This window comes from Choristoneura fumiferana, chromosome 6, assembly GCF_025370935.1.
Source record: "Choristoneura fumiferana chromosome 6, NRCan_CFum_1, whole genome shotgun sequence".
Classification (NCBI taxonomy): Eukaryota; Metazoa; Arthropoda; class Insecta; order Lepidoptera; family Tortricidae; genus Choristoneura; species Choristoneura fumiferana.
Genome location: NC_133477.1, coordinates 3326151 through 3349188, shown reverse-complemented (window position 1 = coordinate 3349188; position 23038 = coordinate 3326151). Strand labels below are relative to the sequence as shown.

The following is a 23038-nucleotide window of genomic DNA, read 5'->3' as shown; positions in this document are numbered from 1 at the left end:
AATTATAATGATTATTATTCCTTAACTTTAAGTTCTTTTTATGTTGCCAAAGGATAAAAAGAAAATAGTATGTATGTATGTAAACTCTTAATGTGTACAAAAGAAAAGAAACACAACACAATTGACAAACTTTGAAGATACTTGTACAAAGGCGGACTTATCCCTTTAAGGGATCTCTCCCAGGCAACCTCAATAGTAAATCTATTTCAAAATTTTGTAGTTTATAATTTTATCGCTACGGTTCTGTTTGCATCGAATAAAGATGATGTCGGCCCTAAGTATTTGAAATTTAGAGTTAGAAGTTTTAATTTGTTTTTATTAATGTTACATAAATAGCTTAAGTTGTCCCTGGCGCAAAGGTAGCCATCAAACTGGCCGCATTACCACGTTTAATGGCGATAGACAATCTTTGCACCAGGGAACGAATCCGCGCGGGCGTGAGCGTGAACACCCTTTCCGTAATTCGACGTCCCACTTCCCGAATGTAAACAATCGCCTCAAACGCAAGAGGAACAAAATAATAGTGCCGAATAATTCTGCCGTTTTTTGACCGCAAAATCCACGCGAATTGCCGCGGACTATTCAGCTGAGGTGCGAGGCGGCGAAAGTACTAACGCACGTAACGTCCGACAGCAAACACTTCCCGTTCTGCCATGGCACTAAAGTTAAGCCATGTGGCCTTTTGCTGTCGGTTCGACAGAGGACTGGAGGCTCCAGAACGCAGAGGATGTTGCGGATATTAAAGCCCTCTTCAGTATGTCAAAGAGAGCGTAGTAGCGCGGAAATTTTCCTGAACACCGACAAGAACTCAACGCGTGAAATCGCCAGGGTGCGTACCGGTGGCTAGGTATAACAACTTTAAATATATTATTGGTAGATATAACTTTCAGTGGGTATAATGAATTATTGGTATAATCTGGAATACGTAATACTATTATAATAATAATGTTGTATGCCAAAAAAGTAGGTTAGGTTAGAACTGCGACCCTATCAAGAAACGAAACTGCCTGAAAAACTAGGTTAGGGTAGAATTGCAACTCCAACGATTTCATAAAGAAAACTAAATTATATCTACACATTATACTATCAAATACTTATAGCATAATATTGTGAAATTATGTGTTATTTGTTATACCGATCATCTTAAGCCCTGATGGCCATTTGCTTCCACCATGGAGCCGCAGATGCATTTATGAGGCACACAAACATCGCAGCCCAGGCGGAGAGCTACTGCCACCCACAATGAGTCGTTGTCCAGAAGTATTTCCAAATAAGGAGCAAACAAAGCCCATAACCACGCTCCCGCTTTGATTTTTGATACCGACTTCAGCCTGGCTAAATCCACCTAGTGGCACACCCACCCACAAGTGCCAGAGCGTCTCTAGCCCCACGTCATCCCAAACTCGTTATATCAGCGGAGCCCGAGGCAGCGACGCTATTAGGTGTCGAGCTGTCCACCTCGCCAGTGCACCATGCACAAACGGAATGGTAACCCGATGGGGTTTCATGAGAATGTGATGATGCGAGGAAGACTGGCAAGCCCACATTCTCCACACGCCGCAAACTGAGACCAAACTTGAACATGGGACTTGGTTGAATTTAGTAGTGACGGGCAGGCTTCCTCCAGGTCGCATTCTGTCTTTAAGACTATAGAGTCCAAAGTATATGAGGCCGGTGTGTGGGGGGCCGTTCGCCTGATGACTCGGTAGCACCTCCGGGTTTTTGAGACGCTTGTGTTCGAAGCATCCTCCCGCGTCCCGCACGTTAAATTTCCCTCGGGAGCCGGATCGGTCCATTCAAGCCTTGCCGGTAAACTTGGAGGATGTGGTGCGAGCACTATGGTCATTCCATAATGGGTCAGCCGTGGGCTTAGACGGAATTCGACCAGCTCATTTTCAGCTGGGTTTTGGAACACTGAGGTCACGATCCACAACACGCACTTTCGTCACGGAACCCGGAAATCCAGACTGTGTCGTCTTGAAGTAGGATCTCAAGAACGCGTCCAATACTGGCGAGAGGATGTTCTGTTGGGCGAAGTGAAAAAATACATTCCCACCCTGTACCTTTTTTACACCAGGTCTATCATTCTTCTTCTAACCTTGTCTACGGCGATTCTAAAATTCTTTCGCAGGTGGGTGCGCAGTAGGGAAATCAGCTTGGACCGCTTACCTTCAGTCTTACTATTCATGAAGCACTGTCGTCTCGAAAATCACCTCTTAATATTTGGTATTTACTCGTAGATGATGGCACCTAAGGAGCCTAAGGTCGTAAAGCAGGACTTGGCTTTCCTAATCCCCCCCCCCCCCTTGAGAGGTATAGGACTGAAGGCGAATATGGGACAGATTTAACCCCGCCTGTTCTCCTTCTTTAACTTCTTGAAGGTCTTTCTTCCTGGTCTCAAAGGGCTTTTTTACACGAGACCTTTACCCTCTTGGGTTCTTCTATTTTCCAAGAGGCCATTTCTAGTGCACTAGAGACCAGGAAGCGTCTATTTTGCTCGCCCAGGAACGTTTGAAGAGTATTAATACCCATCTCATCTTGACTCTGTTACGAATGTGTTTCGCAGTTCCAAAAATAACCTATCTTTTGAAAAACCACTCCAAAGGTTGTGTTCGGGTAAAACTACTTCTTTTTGTCGTCACGTTGAGAGATACAAAGGAGACTGTATTGAACGTGTCTCTTGCGGATGAGCAATGGGTCCAAGCGTCCTTGCCCATATGTAACGGTGATCTCGGTTTGCGGCGTACGGCGGATGTGGGCTTGCCAGCGTTCCTCGGATCGGCACATGGAGTTGGTGGCATTATCTCCTAAATTTTTAAATCTCATAAAGGTTACCAATACATTTCGTATGTGGATGATGTACTGGCGAGCCGAATGAGACTGGCGTCACTGCAGGGGCTCCGCAGATACAATGAGTTTGGGATGACGAGGGGCTAGGGACGCTCTAGCACGGCCTGTGGGTGTAACCACTGGGGTGGGTTTGGCCAGGCTGAAGTCGGCATCAAAAGTCAAAGCGGGAACGTGGTTATAGGCGTTGCCTGTTCCTTATTTGGGAACAGTCTTGGACAACGACTCATTGCGGGTGGCAGTAGCTCTCCGCCTGGGCTGCGATGTTTGTGTGCCTCATAACTGCAGCTGCGGCTCCATGGTGGAACCAAATGGCCATCAGGGTGTGTTATGACCAGTATAACAACTTTAGATATACTTTCACTAGAATAAAAGATATTTGGCATAAATACCAGTAATTCATTATACCCCCACTGAACGTTATATCGAACATAGGTTATATCACATATATTATACCATCAATCAGGCCTACGCGTCTGTTCCAGACGAATTTTGGCGTGTTGCCTGTGCACAACGTCTTTGGTGGCTGACTAGACCGATGCGAGAGCGACATGTCCGTCCACATCTCTGACAAGCGAAGTCTGCGGATGTTGATGCAGAACGGCCTTGGTGTCGTTTCTGTCTCTTTTCAATAAGTGCATTGAGCCAGGCAAGCCTTCATCGCAATACTTGCGGCCCTCCAACACACGTCTGCACCAATCAGTGCATTTTCCCGCAAGCTTTTCTCAGTCTAGGTGGTAAATTTTTGAAGACAGCCATATCTCACTTAGCGCAGTCCTTAAATCTCAGCAAAGGTCTCACGACGTTTCATTTGGCATTATACCATATTACTGTAAGGGGCTGTTTCACCATCCATTGATTAGCGTTAACCGACGGTTAAATGTGATGCCGTCTCCGTCTATTGAGTCTATTCGAACAAAACAAATAGAGACGGCATCACACCTAACCACCAGTTAACAGTAATCAATGGATGGTGAAACAGCCCTTAGTATATTAATAGTTTGGTACAACAAGTACAACAAGTCCATGATACCGGAATAGTTAGATCATGAGAATATAACAAATGTTGTTGTACCAATAGTGCATTATATTTCTTAATCGTTATATAGACCAATGATATATCTAAAGTTGCTATAGCAACCGTGACGCATGAGTTAGTTATTCAGGTTTCTTACTTATTAGGTACTAATAAGTACTATAATGTTGAATGAAATGATTTATTTGCATAACATAGAAAAAAATGTTCTGAAGTTTTAGTTGAAATGCTAATTAAAGTTATTACCTACAGAATAAATTAAGGTATTTTACGTATTATTTCATCCTTAAACCTAAGCGTATGCTGTGTGTATACACCAAAAATAGTAGGACATGATAATGATCAAAAATACCTCAAAAAATAATAGTGAAAAAACCTTTTGTGCATTTTGTTAGAAATCAGATGGTGCCTTTGTGATTAATTACCTTATAATATTAATAAAAGTCTAGTGTTAGTAACAGTTAAAGTTAAGTTATTGAAATTTTAGCATTGATGATTAATATTTATTATAATTAATTAATATTATTTATATAATTCTGTTCAGTAGGTACTTTGGAATATTTTTTCCCTTGCAATTTGGTAAATCAGCATTATGAACAGTTTGATAAGAAATAAAATGTGTGTTGTTAGTAAAAACATGCTAAATTTATTGAGACGTAAAATCACATAAGTTAATTTGAAATATGACGTTTGAGGTCAATTTTTACGTTTAGTCTTTTTGCCTGATTGCATTTGCTCGATGACTAGGGGACAATTTACTAAAGCGACACTTATCTTCTAAACCAGTGGATTTTGCTATGAATTATTAAAACCTTATTATAGTCTATTAAATGATGTGTCATATATTCCTGGAAATTTTAAAATTGGTTGTCTGGTTAAAAAGTTATGATTTTTTTTCGTAAAAAAAAAACTTTAAATCGCTCTCCTGTAAAGTTGACGAAGTGTCGCTTTAGTACTTTTGCCTGCCGAGCGACGATATATTTTTTATGTATGACCACGCATAACTTTTCACAGAGTAGTTCGATTTTGATAATTATTTTTTTAATGGAAAGGGTTGTTGGATTTTTTTGAAAATGATTATAGGTAATAATAAAACGTAATTTATTTTTAAATATAAACTAGACTTTACTCACGCACGGCTGTATTAGCGGGTAGCTATATTTTATTCAGTTGTTTCTTAGCGTTTTGCTTTTGCTGAGCTGTGAAGTGTTTGGACACAAAATAATTTATTCTTTTGCATTTTTTCCCTCGCAATGTGATGAAAATCGTTGTGTGTATCACAGGCCATAAGGGGATTACAAACTCGGGTCATTAAAAGCCCTCCGTCTCCGGCGTCGGGCTTCTAATAGACTCTCGCTAGTAATCCCCTTCTTACGCCCCTTAATGCACAATGTACTATTGCAATTTTTCCCTCCTACACTCCGTAATTAGTAAAATAAGTACTTACAAAAAAAATTACATAAAATTACAATCTCCCAATGAATTCTAATGACAATCTCGTTTGGTGGCCGCATGATCCTAAGATGAATCTTCATTTCTCTTAGGCACGGCATCTTATATCACGGGATCTTATATGTGATCTTATACGTTTTATAAGGTTTCATTCCTTTTTATTACATAACACGTTAACAAAACGAAGACAAAACATCGACCTCTCTTGAACCACATTATTGACAATCCGATGATAAAACCTTTGTGGCAGTTGTAAAAAAAAAGTATGATAATCAATGCGTCACCCAAAGACATGCGTAACCGATGTTACTAAATTGAGGTTATAAATAAAAAACGATAACCCGATAACTGGGGCGTAATTTGTGTAGCAATATAAAAATGTCAAAAAAAGCCAAAGACCAAGAACCTCCGATCATCATCAACGTAGAAATCGATCCTACAGAATGCCCTTTCAGAGAATTTAGGGATAGCGAGTTGTCTCAGGACTACTGGGGGATGGTAAGAAACATAATCCGATGGTTGGTAGGGGTGCGCGTCGGGTAACCTCCTCATGTGCCTAAAAGCTGCGGTTCTTTCTCTGTTCGGGGGGATAGTGAGTTGGCGTAAGACTACTGGGTTTGGTAAGAAACATAATCCGATGGCTGGTAGGCTGAGCTGGTAGGGGTGCGCGTCGGGCGACCTTCTTCTCGGTGTGCCCAAGAGGTGCGATTCCCTTTTGGATCTGTCCGGGGGGATAGTGAGTTGGGCGCTGTTATGCAATAGTGTGTTAACCCTTATTAATTCTGCAACACAATGTCAACCCTTAGAAAATAATTTTAACAGTTGAAATTGTATTGCAAAATGCCAGTGGGTTGACTCAGTATTGCAAAACAGTGTCCAGTTGTCGTAAGACTACTGGGGGATGGTAAGAAGCATATAATCCGAGAGCTGTTAGAGTGTTAGTCGAATGATCTCCTCGTGTGCCCAAGAGCTGCGGTTTCTTTCGGGATCTGTCCGGTCGAAAGACTACTGGGTGATGATAAGAAACATAATCCGATGGCTGGTAGGGGTGCGCGTCGAGTGACCTTCTCGGTGTGCCCAAGAGGTGCGAATCCCTTTTGGATCTGTCCGGGGGGATAGCGAGTTGTCGGAACATAATCCGAGGGTTGGTGGGAAGGGAACAATATCATTTAGTGTCAAATGTCAAAAACGGTTGTACGATGGGACCTGAAACTAATTGAAAGAACACGATAAATACCACACACACAATACAATTCAGTATATCAAACTAAAGTTGGTATTTGTTTGATGTCTTCAGGGTCCAGCAACTCTTAGAGCAGCAATTCTAACCAAGGTTGTGCCAAAACTTCCTCCGGATTACATATGGAACGATGACCAGACGCAACCGCTGCCTCGTTCAGTGAGGCATTACCTCCATGGATGGATCAGGGCCGAAGACCTGGCTTTCACCCGTTGGGAAGCTGAAGCTGTCATCTTTGAGGTAGGTACAGTGGTGAGGTTGGACAGTGGTCCAATGGCTTTGTAGGGCATGTGGAAAAACGGTGAGTAGAAATAGTAGGTGAGTTTGTATTTGACAACTCCTAAATTAACCTTATCGTGTTTATTATTATGAAAATACAAATAAAATGACAATATTTAGCAAAGAACAATATAATTTGTTTAGAAATCAAATTTACAGAGATTAAAAAAAAAACTAGATCTGTTTCATTCTGAATGCTGTTTAACACTTTTCTTTAGGGTGCTACTTGCGTGTTACATAACACGCTTAAAATTCATTAAGTATGTAAAATAATTGTGTTACGAACTCACTTAAACGTGCTTAAAATTCAAGATCACTTGAGTTTCAACGCGACCAAAGTGTCGGCAAATATAGGACATTTTTTAGCCGAAACTTAAGCTGTGTCCAAGACTGGTTGGTCACTACAATGACCGTGAAAATGTTACTTGAACAGGAGAACAACAGCGGAAAGATGTCGGTGATGGACATGCAGCTAAGTCACGCCCAGGTGATGCTGCGATCTTCGTTCAGCAGACGGGTGCTCTCCGCCTGTTTCATGCTAGAAAGGGTCGATGGTTTGGTGGTAAGAACTTCGGTGTTTCTAGTAAAATTAAATTAAGCATAGCTAGGTTAGCTAGTAACAGTGTTCTACAACCTATGTTTGAATTAATTATATATGATTACTATGTGGATTCAGACAAATACCATAATTAGACTTTTCAGAAGTTACAAGCATTTTGTCTACTGGACTAATATCATTTATTATATTAATATTAGCAGACTGATCTTTCTTTCATCAAACTTGCTGTAAATTTGAATAACTTCAATCTTATCAATAAGGCTTGAACGCTGGCATACTTATTTCTTAAGTGTAGATAACTCTTTAATTAAAATTAACTAAGTATAATAAAATACTTAATAATCTTTAAAGTCCATCAAGTATCCTTTGATATTTATTTGATTGAATACGGTAATAATTTGATACATTAGGCCCTAATGATAAGGGACTTTTAGCGCCATCTAGCTGCCACGCAGAACAACTGCAACATCCTTATAGATTTTTCTGGATTGGGCTGCGTAGATGCAATTTCCGACGATCTTTCTTCGGTCTTTGGTCATCAAGCATAACATCTCCTTGAAAAGCATAATGTCTCTATTGTGGCCTTCCTCTGTAACGTGATTATGCTTACCTAGCATGAACTGTAACAACTTTATTATATAACAAAAATATTACTGATCTCCATTTAGCAGACTCCGGTGTAATCATTTATTCAGCAAATATACCGCAAACGGCACTTTAACACGTCTACCTAATCCTGCCCTCGGTTATTTGCATAATTTACGCCTCTCATATAGTTTCTACGGAAACAGTTTACATTTGGGACTTCGTATTTGTATATGCGGCATAGCGCACATAATCATACGTAGGTCCTAGTCTAACAACAAATTCACTTTCTTATTGTTTTGTTAAAAAAAGTTTTTAATTCATTTTTTTTTATTGACTGTTTTTTTTCTGTAGTTACTTGCATAGTCGTTCAACCTGAATATGTGTACCGAATTTCAAAGCGGTTTAGCTACTGGAAGCGACTCAAAACTAACTTAAAAAAAATTAAACAAACAAGCAGACGAAGTGAACTTAAAATAAAAGCTTGTAAAAATAGATCCATATATTTTATAACTACTCCTTCCAACTCCAAGTTCTTATTTTCAAACTAAACAATCATCATCTGCATCTTTATATTATTAATTAATACCTAACCCAAAAAAAAAACTTATATTTTATTATAACTAATGATATTTGTTCTACAATAATATTGCTAGAGGATCTATTATTATAATCTTTTTTTTCCATCGTTTTGTTTTTATCTAAATTGCCAAAAAAAAAACATTAATTATTGAATCTACTCACAAAATTTTACAAGAACCAATTGAAAAATGAAATCTATAGAGGAAAACAGTCCGACATTTTGACATCTGGACTGATAACCCTTCCACATGATTGTGCGCAAGCTGAAACGGGGATGTTTAGAATATAATAGAACATAATAGAATATTTTTTTTCGCTCGCCCTGTGCTGCTCAATACAATATTATGGGTATTACGTTTATTTCTGACCATCAGCTATTCCATCAACAGCTTTTCTTTCGACAAAGGCTTCCTCCAAAGACTTCCTACCTCTGTTTCTTGCAATTCTGAATCATTTCAAAACTGCAAATAAGGGACTTTGGGAAAGACTACCCAACAGTTGAATACTTTTTTAGGCTAACTATGATTCTCTTTGTTCTTATTCTTTCCAGGCAGAGCATCAGTGGGAGAACTTTTCATTCAGCATGCCAGAAGGCTGGCGCGCCAGGTATCACATATATTCGCCGGGGATGAAGTCTGGCGGTGGGCTGCAGCATCGGCCAGGGTTGTCTAAAACTGGTAAAGAATCAGTCAGTAGTGTGTGTGTGTCGTAGTGTGTTATCTAGAGCTCGGAGTTGTGTGTGTGGTTGTAAGTAAATGAAAAGGAGGAGTAGGTATTTTACAATGACATATGATAAGTTTCGACGGAAATTCTTCGAAGAACTAAAGTCACTTGACATGGAAAAATATGCAAATTGAAGTGGCAATGGGCAGACCACATCGCTCGAAGAACAGATACGTTGGGGAGAAAAGTCCTCGAGTGGCGACCACGAACCGGAAGACGAAGCGTTGGCAGGCCTCCCACCAGGTGGACTGACGACATCGTGCGGGAAACCGGTGGATGCAAGTGGCGCGTTGTCGTTCATTGTTGCGTTCTAAGGGGGAGGCCTTGGTCCAGCAGTGGGCATCTTCCGGCTGATGATGATGATGATGATGATGATGATGATGATGATGATAAGTTTATGTATAATGAACCTTGTTTTTTGTTGATAGTACAGTCAAATGTAAAAATATGAACTTATTTAAAGTTTCAAAAACAAGTACCACAGACTCTTGCTCGTATTCCGACGCAATAAGGCCGTAGTAACATATTTTTGAGTGGTTCGAATAGATACATATTTTTGCACTTCACTGTACAAGAGTAGGTAGAGAAAAAGTTCAATTAAGAACTTTGCAATTTGCAGGTGGTAGGACCTTGTGCAAGGTCCGCCCGGATTGCTACCACCATCTTGCTCGCTAATCCTGCCGTGAAGCAGCAGTGCTTGCACTGTTGTGTTTCGGCGTGGAAAGTAAGACAGCCGGTGAAATTACTGGCACTTGAGGTATCCCATCTTAGGCCTCTAGGTTGGCAACGCATCTGCAATACCCCTGGTGTTGCAGATGTTTATGGGCGGTGGTGATCTCTTACCATCAGGAGACCCACTTGCTCGTTTGCCATCCAGTCGAATAAAAAAAAAAAAAAAAAAAAGAATGCCTGTGCACTCACAATACCTCTACATATGCAATAGCAAGCTATCATACTCGTAATGCACCTGCATGCGAGCATTTCTTAAAACTGATAAAAATGTTGCATTGTCAATTTATCTCAAGCGTAATATAATATATTTATTGCATATCACATTGCAAATATGTTTTTTTTTATTCGACTGGATGGCAAACGAGCAAGCGGTCTCCTGATGGTAAGAGATCACCACCGCCCATAGACACCTGCAACACCAGGGGGATTGCATATGCGTTGCCGACCTAGAGGCCTAAGATGGGATACCTCAAGTACCAGTAATTTCACCGGCTGTCTTACTCTCCACGCCGAAACACAACAGTGCAAGTACTGCTCCTTCACGGCAGGATTAGCGAGCAAGATGGTGGCTAGCAATCCGGGCGGACCTTGGAAAAAAATGGAATTATAAATAGATAGCTAGGTAATGTGACGCCTTGTTAGGACAGAACAATATGAGAGGGCCTATTCATTAGCATCATGTTGGCCTTTTGATGTATCAATCTCGGATGTAGGCTTTTTCCCTCTTCTTCCACTCTTGGCTACCTTGTGTCCGTCTTGTGCTCGTCCAGTCTCGACCTCCGTTCCGTCGAATGTCGTCCATCCTCCTCTAATAGGGCATATTAGGCAAAGCTCTGCGTAGGGGGCGACACTAGCACATACCGTAAAGAAACCGCCATGACAACGTCAGTTCTCTTTACATTTTGTCGCCATGACAGATCTCATGATTCCAAGGGTATTAATACCTATAGAAATCATGACATATTTAACAAAATAAATGACATATACATGGATAGTAGCGATAGAGCTATATTTCCAAAAAAAAAATTGAAATAATATGACATTACGGCATCCTACGGGCATTTAAGATACTCAAAAAACATATACCATAAACATAAGGTATGTGCTAGTGCTGCACTCTGATGGGATAAAATTGCAGTAATATTCCCTATTACCGTAATGCAAAATTATTGATAAGAAAATCCTTGGCAACAACCTAGTGGTTTGACCTATGACCTCTCAAGCAGAGGATCGTACGCTCAAGTCCTGACTCCCATCTCTGAGTTTTTCAAAATTAATATACGAAATTACATTAGAAATTTACCACGAGCTTTGCGGTGAAGGAAATCATCGTGAGGAAATCTGCACAAACTGCGAAGCAATTTAATGGTTTGTGTGAACACTCAATCAGTACTGGGCCCGCGTCGGTACTACGGCCCAAGCCCTCTCATTCTGAGAGGAGGCCTGTGCCCAGCAGTGGGACGTATATAGGCTGGAATGATGTAGACTATTGATAGGGAGCGACGTGGTGCAGTTAGTAGCGTAAAATAGAATGAGATATCGTGTAAACAAAGCAATTTTTCACGATTACTCCGTAGTTACTTACATTTAACCGCCAATTCCGATCATATTCACATCTCAATGAACCCACCACTGTTTTTAACAATCATTGTATCATTAAATAATTGTGTAAATATGTTTATTTTATAGAATTATTGGAAGACGAAAATCCGTTATATTTGTGAAATTGACATGATAATTTTTTCCACACCGAAATCTGTCTAGTCTCTGGAAATTTAGTGTTGTACCTACAAAATTAACTATTTGATTGAACCAACCTTAGCTACCGTTAATTATAGCTGGCTCTGCAAATTGAGGAATTTTATTGGCTCAGGTCGTAGAATTATGCATACCTATTAATTTGTATTGTAATTGTATTGTATTGTAAAACTCTTCATTGAACATAAAACACATGAAAATAACAGAACACAGAATAATAAGATGCACAAAGGCGAACTTATCCCTTAAAGGGATCTCTTCCAGTTAACCTTTGAACGATTGACAGGATATCAGGAGTACAATGAAAAGATAATAGAACCGAAATTATAAATTAACTCAAACAATGCATAATAATATTACCTATTATTTATTCGTAGATATTAATTATTTGTGTTAAGTGACACTATTTAATGAAGGTTTTGTATTGGTTCTAATTGAACAATAAAATGGTATTATAGTACCTACACATTATGCAGACTTCATATATTTTTTATATTTACTAATAGCAGAATATTTACTGAAGAGTCCATTTTTGGACTAAAAAATCATTTGTAATAATCACTTCCCTGTGTCTACTCTCATTTCCCTGTCTTATGTAAATTTAAAAATGCCTCTTCTAAATTAATAAATATTTTGACTGGCCCTTTCAATTCTAGAATACTCCATTATATACTTGGGGAAAATATTCGTCAAAAACTATAAGTGGATACATGTTACACCATTATTAAAAATTCTACCCTTAAAGGGGTATAAAGAGGAATGAAAGTTTGTATGGAAAAAAACGTTAGGTATATTTGAAGATATAACTCTAAAACTTCGTGACAATGTTATTAAACATTTAAAATTAAAAGAAACAAGTGAATGACTCTTGAATTGAACAGAACTAAGAGAACACGTGATTCGCCATTTAAAAAAAAATAATATATAAGGTATAATAATATATTTATAGGTAAGGAAGGTAATTAATGTATAAGGTTAGTGCAATTCGTATAAGAAAAACGTAATGTTTTAAGTTAGGATTGTAAAACTTAGGGAAAACATTAATTTAAATATTATTTACTGCTGATTGAAGTATCTTAAAGAGCATTCTTAAAGAGCATTCACATCACTAGAGCCAACGTCAGTCAGTCAAGCAGCCAGTCGTCATTCAAGTGTCAATGTCAGTCACCACATTTGTTTACCAGATTGCTTGATTCCATTGAATTCGAATATACTTGACGATTATAGCCCCGAGATGCGGGTTCGAATCTCGTCCGGTGCACCCGAAAACTTTTTCATTAAAAAAATATCTTGTATACTGTTGAACATAATTCTGCTATTTAATAAAAATAACAACCTGGGAATCGTCAAAAAACGAGGCTAACTCATTTCTCAAAGGGCCGGCAACGTATCCGTAATTCAGCTTATGCTATGGATCCATTGGGCGGCTTTGATTGCTTTCCATAAGGTGACTCACTTACTCATTTGCCCCCTATCAAATATAAAAACTCAAGTTAATTTTATCTATTCTTTACCAAGGTTGCTACCTCGTCCGGCTATACTACCTCGGCGCGTGGCGTTGCGTCTGGGTGAGCGACCAGGTGCCAGTGGATGCCAACGACTCCCCCCTCCTACCGTTTTCCCCCCTACTAAGCCAAGCACCTGCCAGGCCGGGAGTCAAGGTGCCAACCATGGTCACATCGTCTGTGGTACATCTCTGGCCGTTATTAATCTGCAAGGTAAGATGAGAGATTCTGGCGGGAACTCTTAAACGAAGCGCGCGCTCTGAGTTTTATTTAAGTTGTTTTTGCGATCTATCTTGATTTTATCAGCTGAAAAGTTATGAAAAGTGTTCAAAACGTTTCTAAACATGATTGGTGACGAAGGAGGAGGCGATAGCCCTCCAGTTATCAAGGCCAGGAAAAGGGCATCAGTGCCCGAGGAGAATGGAGAAGGCTCCAACGAGGGTGATTTGTATTTACCCTATCTAAAGCCAAATTATAAAAGGTTGTATCCCGAAAATTCGTTAAATGTCGAATTTAAAGTGTTCATTGAGAGCAAGGACAATAAGGAAAAGCTAGGTAACAAAAGTCCAATTTACCTGAACCATATTTTTGCTGCGGAGGTGAAAGGTGTGGTGGCCATTCGCAGAATAAATGCGAATAAAATAACAGCGATCTTCAAGCAGTATAATACGGCGAACAACTTTTTAAACAATACCAAATTCATGGAAAAATATAACATGAAAGCTTATATCCCGGCTGCGCAAATAGAACGAACGGGCATAATACGGTATGTACCACAAAACATTTCCAATAAGGAGTTGTACAGTAAACTGTCTTCCAGCTTCGACATCGTCGCGGTACGGCGCTTTACTAAAAAAGTCGGTCAGAATAGGGTACCTCTACAGACAGTGAGTATTACATTCCTCTCAAATACATTGCCAGATAGTGTGCAATACGATCTGTTTTCCTACAGAGTATTTGACTATGTCCCACCCTTACAGCAGTGCTATCGCTGCTTCAAATTTAACCACTCTGCAAAAGTATGCAACGGGAAGCAGCGATGCAGCTGCTGTTCAGGTGAACACTCGTACAAAGATTGTGACAAACCAACTGAGCTCTGCTGTATAAATTGTGGTGGAGCTCACTTAGCTATTTCTAAAATGTGCCCCATTAAAATGAGAAAAATCCAAGAAAAGAAAACCAAAATCACTTATGCAAGTGTTACAGACTCTAAAAGGGATGAATTTCCTCCATTGATCCAAAAATCTATCTCGAAACAACCACAAGACACTACAATAAACAACAATTCCAAAAACCTGGCATCCACAAGCTCTCCCTCAAAAACAGTTGACTTAAAAAATCTTTTAATGACCAATAACGATTTGACAATGACTATTGTGCGCACTCTAATAGCGATTGCTAACAAAGCAGACGATTCTCCAGTTACGACAAAATCTATCAAAGATTTACTATTCAAAAACCTGCCTTAATTAATGGATCTAGCTACAACTTCACAACTTCGTATCGCTCAGTTCAATATTCAAAGTCTTCATAATAAAAAACCCTTACTAATAAATTTTTTACACAAAAATAAAATAGATATATGTCTTCTTAACGAAACCTGGTTTTCAGATACCCGTATCACCAACATTCCAAATTACAATTTACATTTTCGCAATGCTGATAATGGTCATGGCGGTGTCGCTATTTTAATAAAGCCATCATTTAAGTACAAGCCTCTACAAACTACTTTTTACGAAGATATTCAATCTATAGCAATATCAATCTCTACAGAAAGTGGTGACCTTACCATTTTATGCGTGTACTGGCCTCCAACAGACAGAAATATAAGAATAGATAGATTACGTAGCATAATAAATAATTTACCTAAACCAATCTTTGTATCAGGAGATTTTAACGCACATCATATTGCCTTTGGCTGCGTATCTACAAAAGGTCGCGGTCAACAATTATTCGATTTAATCGACGATTTAAATTTGTGTATCCTTAATGATGGTAACTTTACTACAATAAATTATCCTAATTGCAACCCCTCTGCAATAGACATCAGTTTCACAAGTCCGAATATAGCACCACTTTGCGCGTGGTCTGTAAGCGATGACAACATGGGTAGCTACCATTTTCCTACTATAACAAATATTATAATGTCTGTTGATAAATATCAAATTAATGCCCCAATGGAAAAGTTTCTATACAATAAAACTGACTGGGAAAAGTACTGTGAACTTTCTAAAGAATATTTTAAAGATATAGTGTTAGATGCTCAAAATCCACTCAAGACTTATGACCAATTCTGTTCGCAGCTTAACTCTCTAAAACTAAATTGCATTCCTAAATTTACTAAAACTTCTAACTTTAGAAGTAAGCCTCCTGCACCTTGGTGGAACAGTAAATGCGAACAAAGTGTCATTAATTCATATGAAGCATTAAAATTCTATAGAAACAATCCTAGTGTAGAAAATTTCATTAAATACAAAAAACTAGATGCTATTAAAAAAAGAACAATAGCAGAGGAAAAAAAGTGTAGTTGGAGAAGGCTTTGTAGCAGTTTTAACAGAACTACCCCTATTAGTTTAATTTGGAAATATATTAAAATGTTTAAAAGAATTAAAACTACTAATAAATCTCTTAATGATGAATTTATTGGCCCTTTACTGGATAAATTAACAAACAATGATAATCACAATTCCACTGAGAATCTTGAAAATTATTTTTGCCTTAACAACAATCGCGATTCATCCAAGTTTTTGCTTGATCCTTTTTCATGGAGAGAATTCATCCACAGTTTACAGTCTCGTAAAAATACAACGCCTGGTCTAGATGACTTTCCTTATATACTGATTAAGAATTTGGATCTTTCAGTTCAAAAGCTATTTCTAAATATCCTTAATTCCCTTTGGGTACTGCAAATCATACCACAGTCATGGAAAACACAATGTGTCATTCCAATACATAAGCAAGGAAAACCACCTGAAGACGCAACTTCTTATCGCCCAATTTCTCTGTCTTCATGCTTAGGTAAAATCTTTGAGAATATGATTAAAACTCGGCTCGACTATTTTATAGAAGCCAATTCCGTTATCCCTCCAATTCAGTATGGTTTCCGTCGTGGAAGAAGTTGTGCCGACAGTTTTGTCTCTCTCATCGAAGACCTGAAAAATGCAAAATGTAATAAATCTAGTGTTGCTTGTGTTTTCTTAGATGTACAAGGCGCTTTTGATAATGTAAGTCCCTCAATTCTTGTACAAGTTATGTCTAACCTACAAATACCTGGCTTATTGTGCAAATGGATTTATAACTTTTTAACAGATAGGACTTTGTATATAAGACATAATAATAATATGTATGGACCTCGAACTGTATCCAAAGGTACAATGCAAGGAGCCACATTATCTCCATTGCTGTATAACTTATATACAAGTGAAATTTGTAAATATGTAAATATGAATAATGTTAAGGTACTACAATTTGCTGATGACTTGGTCATATACAGCATTAATTATAATATTGATCAAGCTATTAACTATGTTAATAAAGCCCTCAAAGATCTGCACTCTTATTATAACAACATACTAAAATTGAAAATTAACCCTTCTAAGAGTAGTGTATTATTGTTTACAAAAGACAATCCAACTGATGTTATAACTTATAATGATGAGATCATTCCAAATGTTCCCCAACATAAGTTTTTAGGAGTGGTAATTGATACTAAACTAACTTTTGAAATGCACATTAAATATATATTATCCAATGCATTAAAAGGATTTAACATTATGAAATGCCTAGCTGGAGTAACATGGGGCGCTGATCCCCAAACATTATCTTGTTTGTACAAAGCTATTGTAAGAAGCCACTTTGACTATAGTTGTTTTGCTTATATAAATAGCTCACACACTAAAAAACTAGATATTTTACAGAACAAAGCTATCAGAGTAATATCAGGTGCCATGTGCTCTACACCTGTTAGAGCAATGGAAGTGGAAACTGCTACAATGCCACTCATCCTTAGAAGATTATTGTTGTTCATGAGATTTTGTGCCAAGATTATTTCACAAAATAATAATTTAGTTATAGAAAGTATATTACCTGGCCAAAGGGCAATCGCAGCTCCACTGCTGTCTAGCAGTGATCTTCTGGCTTGTAAGTCACCCAAGCTCAGTAACATCATTCTGGAAATTAAAAATGTTTGCTCTAAAATTTACACTAGTAGTATTTCTCCTTGCTACTCATTTCCATTTACCAGTGTGGCCTTTGAAATTTCAGTTATCAGTGATAAAGTTCATAGTAATCAGGAGCTTCTAGAATTTCTACACAAAAACAGTAAATACTATACTCTCTATACTGATGGCAGTAAGGGTGAGGGGTATGTTCGTAGTGCAGTATATGATCCGCAAATTAAGTTTTCTCAAAGTTTTGTACTAGACAACAATTGTAGCATATTCACTGCAGAAGCATACGCTATTATTGAAGCGCTTAAACGTATCTCATGTGTAAATAATTATAAGGATTTTCTAATACTATCTGATTCACTTAGTGTAATTAAATCGCTAGAAAATTTCAAAATACATTACAAAACTAATTATTTATTATACAAAATTAGGAATATTTTGTACAGCTTCTCCCTAAAACAGATCGAAGTATCCTTTATGTGGATTCCTTCTCATAAAGGAATAACTGGTAACGAAATCGCAGACCAGACTGCTTTCAAAGGATTAAATATGTTGGATGTACAAAATATAGTGCACGTCCCTCTGACCGACTTTTATAGTACGTTTCGCAGAGATGTAAGAAGATACTGGACAGACATGTGGAAGAAAGATCAAGAAGAGAAAGGAAAATGGTACGGAAATATTCAAACTGATTTACCCGTCAAGCCGTGGTACCATGATTTGAAGATTGCCAGTCGGGATTTTATAACTATCATAAACAGGCTTCGGTTTGGTCATTGCAATGCACCATTCCACTTGTACAGGCTCGGTATTGTTAACACTAATATTTGTTCTGCGTGCAATAACGCCGTTGGAGACCTAGACCATATTATATTCAAATGTCATAGCTATGCACTGGACAGACTGATACTTGCCAGCGAAATAAATCAAGCTGAAGAATCCTCCCGCCGCCTCACTGACCTATTGAAAAACACAAATTGCTTCGTTCCTCTCTACAAATATATCAAAAATACAATTGAAAAAATATAGTGAAATAAGTGAATTCAAGTGATCAAAAACAAGACTTCTAAAATAAAGACTTGGCTTAAAGGTCTCGTTACCAAGCCACAATCTCCAAAAAAAAAAAAAAAAAGGTAAGATGATAGCGAATTAAATAGTACCTACATTGTGTCTTAAGGGCGTGTTTAAGGAATCACAAAATGAGTCGATGTTCATAATTCTAGTACCGCCCGTGCGACATACAACCCTCCTCACGTTACAGCAATCGCAGGTAGATTGAGCTCTGCTGCTTTTGCAGTTTGGAAAATACGGCAGCTAACCGATGTGGCGACGGCACGGTTGGTGTATTTTCAACCGACTTCAAAAAAGGAGGAGGTTCTATGTTCCAATGTTTGTATTTTTTTTATGTATGTTCGCCGATTACTCAGTCAATTGTGGACCGATTTTCAAAATTCTTTTTTTATTCGAAAGGGTACTCTTTCGAGGTGGTCCCATTGTCACCAAGTCAAGATCTGATGATGGGATCCTAGGGAAATCGAGGGCAAACCTCAAATTTTATAGGCACACCTATGGCAATTTTGGCATTTTGTAGCATTAATCAGAAAGTATCATTTGGTAACCTGGACCTGATGAAGAAGACCGTAGATGACCAATGGAACTCGTCAAAGCTAAGTAATGCTCGCTCGTCTATAAACGATCATTATTAATATACCTAGATAAGCGACTAAGAAGGAGCTTTAAGTTAATGATTCTTTCGAACTGATCTGATGCTGAAGCCGGAAGGTAGGCAACGGAACTCTGTTATAAAACAACGTAACTAAGCCGTGTTTGGGCTTCATGGAATCGTTGTGAGATGTACTTTGGCTACGAATCACTAAAAAGTGAGAAATAAAGAAATTTTTTAACAAAAAAGTAAAACCGACTCCAAAAAATAAAAAAAATAACAAAAAATGGAACCGACTACAAAACCCTTGAAAATATTTTTCTAGCACTAGGTACGTCTAGCTCGAAGTCTGTGCCTCAGCACGACCCAGATAGTTCCTTTATGCCATAAATAACTCGATCCGTCGCTCCGTTACGGCGTGAAAGACGGACAAATACACAAACATACAAACACACTTTCGCATTTATAATATTAAAATTTCATGACTCTAATCCTACCGATTGTAATTTAACGCGCTAAGCCTTAGTTTAGATAATCGTTAAGTTTTCTAAATTTTCTAACTTTCAGTGCAACTTTATTTTTTTAGGGTTTTTCTCTTTGTTGTCCGTCTGTCTGTCTGTCTGTCATGACCCTTTTTCTCAGGAACGCGTGGAGGTATCAAGTTGAAATTCATATCAAATGCTCAGGTCTACTGTCCCTTGAAGCTGGGAAAAAATCAAACTTGTAAGCCAACGCAATCAAAAGATACAGCCGTTTATGCTGCAAATTTTCGACACTCTCAAAGGAATCAAAACCTACAGGGTACTTCCCGTGAACTCAGAATCTTGAAATTTGGAACGAAACAAAGTCTTATAGCACAGATAAAGGAAAAATTGCGAAAGCATACATTTTTAGTTACATCATATAATAAAAATATTTGAACGGAACCCTCGGTGCGCGAGTCCGGCTCGCACTTGGCCGGTTTTTTTCTGTAAAACCTTCTACGAAAACTTTATAAATGACAGCGGTAAAGTCGTTCTTAAGTTATGACGTGACCAAGGGAAATAGGGATTAATTTTTAGGGTTCCGGAGCCAAAATGGCAAAAACGGAACCCTTATAGTTTCTTCCCTTATAGTCTGTCTGTCTGTCTATCTGTTTGTCTGTCTGTCTGTCTGTCTGTCAGTCTGTCTGTCCGTCCGTCCGCGGCTTTGCTCAGGGACGATCAATAATAGAAAGCTGTAATTTTGCACGAATTTAAACTATGCCGACAAAATGGTACACTAAAATTTTCAAAAATATATTTTTTTAGTGTACCTCCTATAGACGTAAACTGGTGGTGATTTTTTTTTTCTCTTCCAAACTTGTAATGTGGGATATCGTTGGATAGCTCTTTCAAAATCATTAGGGGATTGCTAAAACAATTTTTCGATTCAGTAATTTTTTTGCAAAATATTCAAGTTTAAAGTGCAAATTTTCATTAATATCGAGCGTCCCCCCCCTAAAATCTTAACCGGTGGGTGGAAAATTTTGTAAAAATTCAGAATGGTAGTAAGTTTATCAAACTTTCAAGGAAAACTATAACGGCTAAGTTTGCTTGAGAATTATTAGTAGTTTAAGAATAAATAGCAACCTAAGGTATAAAATATACCTAAACTTGGAAGATTCTATATAAGATACGAAATTCTTAGAAAAATATTAAGTACTTAATTTTTTCGTAATGGCTACGGAACCCTATTTTAGGCGTGTCCGACACGCTCTTGGACGGTTTTTATTTATTCGTTTTTCAAAATTTATTCAGGTAAAGTAGGTACGTACTTAGTTTACCTATATTTTTTGTTGAATATATTTAAAAAATGTGCAAGAATTTGTTTTTGCATTTACTTTTTCTTGACTGTGTGTCCATGATCTGATCACAAAAAATTAGTGAAATTCGACATACATTATATGTATGCAACGAACATTACAAGCTTGCATTAACTCCAACCTATTACATAAAGATTGTCCACGATAAAATCCGCTGACCTGCAGGGCTACTACGAAACTCGAAAGTCGAATTTCGTATCGTACCGCCCCTCTCGCTCTCGTATTAAATGGTGTAAGTTAAAGAGTGACCGCACGACACGAACTTCGAGTTTCGAGTTTCGCGGTAGCCCTGCTGGTGTATCTTTGTAATGAATGCTAATTTTGAAGCAGCACTTTTTTGTAATAGCCAGTGGTTATGAAACTACATAATAAAAATACAATCACAATAAAATGTTAGAGCGCCTGTGAGTTTTAGCTTTATGTATTTCACTGTGCTTAAGTTGCTTTGTACAGCGTTTTTTGATAATCTACACTCGTTTCCAACTTAAATGGCACAATTGTATTTATATTTTCACAAGCTGTTTTACGCTCATTAGGATATTATCTTTCCAATAAAAATCATGATGTTACTGTTTTCTACTTGGGGTAGTCGGGAAAACTTTCTAACCCAAGCACCAAAAGTAGTTTTTATATGGGAGGCATTTCACTTCCAAACTACCTCAATCTGAAGTCAATTCAAAAAATACTAGCTCTCGTGAAAAGACAATGTTATAAGCTATAAAGTGGATTGTCCAATTTTATTAAACTTTACATAAAACCCTAGAAAAGACCGTCAGAAGACGCTGTACAAAATAATTTAGGCACAGTCTAAATATAAAGCTAAAAATCACAGATGCCCTAACTTTTTATTATGATTATATTTTTATTATGTAGTCATAACCCACTTAAAAAAGTGATGCTTGAAAATTAGCATTCATTACAAAGATACACCAGATCAGGCATGCCCGAATTTTATCGTGTACACACTTTATTCCGATGGGCCGACTTCTCTCAATTACTGCAGATTATGCGGCTATATTACTTAATAACAACGCTGTCACGGCTGTAATAAACAAAATTATTATTCCGCTGCAGTATTCGAGTTACGAAGTTTAAGATTGGGGTCTTAGCTCTACATTTATATAGCCTTAGCGGCGAATGGAGTTCGCTACAAGTTCATTATTAGTTGACAACATTTCGGCTATGATTTTGGTCGTCAAATTGTTTGTTGTATACATTTGGAACCAATTTGTCAATTTACTATAGCATTAGGAGCTAGAGTTCGTAATAATGTAAAGTTGTAATATTACTTCCAGTTACATTCAAAAAGTGTGTCTGTATGTGCGTGCGTATGTATATGCGCGTAAGTGTATGTTTGTTACTTCTTCACATCGAAACTTTATGAATTTGCAAAAAAAATTGTAATTTATACCACAATTTAACACAGACTACTTTCATTTCGAAAAAAAACATGGTTTCCGTAGAATGATATTGTAATGTTTTAAAGGAAGTAAATAAGATTCGATCCATGGTACTGTGTGTATATAAACACGCGCTATTTGTTTTTCGTCAGAATATTATTTTGTCAAATAAGTAGTTATAACGAGAAGAAAATCGGTAATCTGAGTTTAACACTAAATTTTTAAAAGATACTAACGCCTTGTGATATTTGGTACTTATAACTTTGGTGTCTAATTGCTATTGCATTGTGACCAGGCGCTTTTGAAGCTAGCTGCTCCGGACATGAATTCGGATGAGGACACTGACAGTATCACCGACGAGGTGATGCCAGACTTTAACATAATGCATGCTTTGACTGGATTCATGGAGATGAACTTTGGTCAACCTGGTAAGTTAAAATCGAACAGGTTTTTTTTTTATCAGCCTGTTAAAGTGTCCCACTGCTGGGCAAAGGCCTCCCCTTCTTTCCGCCACTCGTCCCTATTGAAAGCATGCTCCTGCCACTCTATTTGATATGCGTCTAAGTCATCTCGCCATCTCCTCTTCGGTCTGCCTCTGTTACTATGGCAATCCGACGGAACCCAATGGGTAGTAATTTGGGCCCATCGCTGTGAGTGCATGCGGC

At 38.0% G+C, this 23038-nt stretch overlaps 1 protein-coding gene across 1 annotated transcript in view; it reads left to right on the top strand.

The window, feature by feature from the left end:
• The first annotated feature begins 5626 nt into the window (after window positions 1-5626).
• LOC141428844 (uncharacterized) overlaps window positions 5627-23038 on the top strand; it is a 38504-nt gene continuing 21092 nt past the window's right edge. The window contains exons 1-6 of the mRNA XM_074088875.1: window positions 5627-5833; window positions 6633-6815; window positions 7288-7416; window positions 9131-9257; window positions 13312-13511; window positions 22669-22801. Of these exons, the coding sequence (XP_073944976.1) occupies window positions 5714-5833; window positions 6633-6815; window positions 7288-7416; window positions 9131-9257; window positions 13312-13511; window positions 22669-22801 (892 nt within the window). The 5' untranslated portion in view covers window positions 5627-5713. The remainder of the gene's footprint in view (window positions 5834-6632; window positions 6816-7287; window positions 7417-9130; window positions 9258-13311; window positions 13512-22668; window positions 22802-23038) is intronic.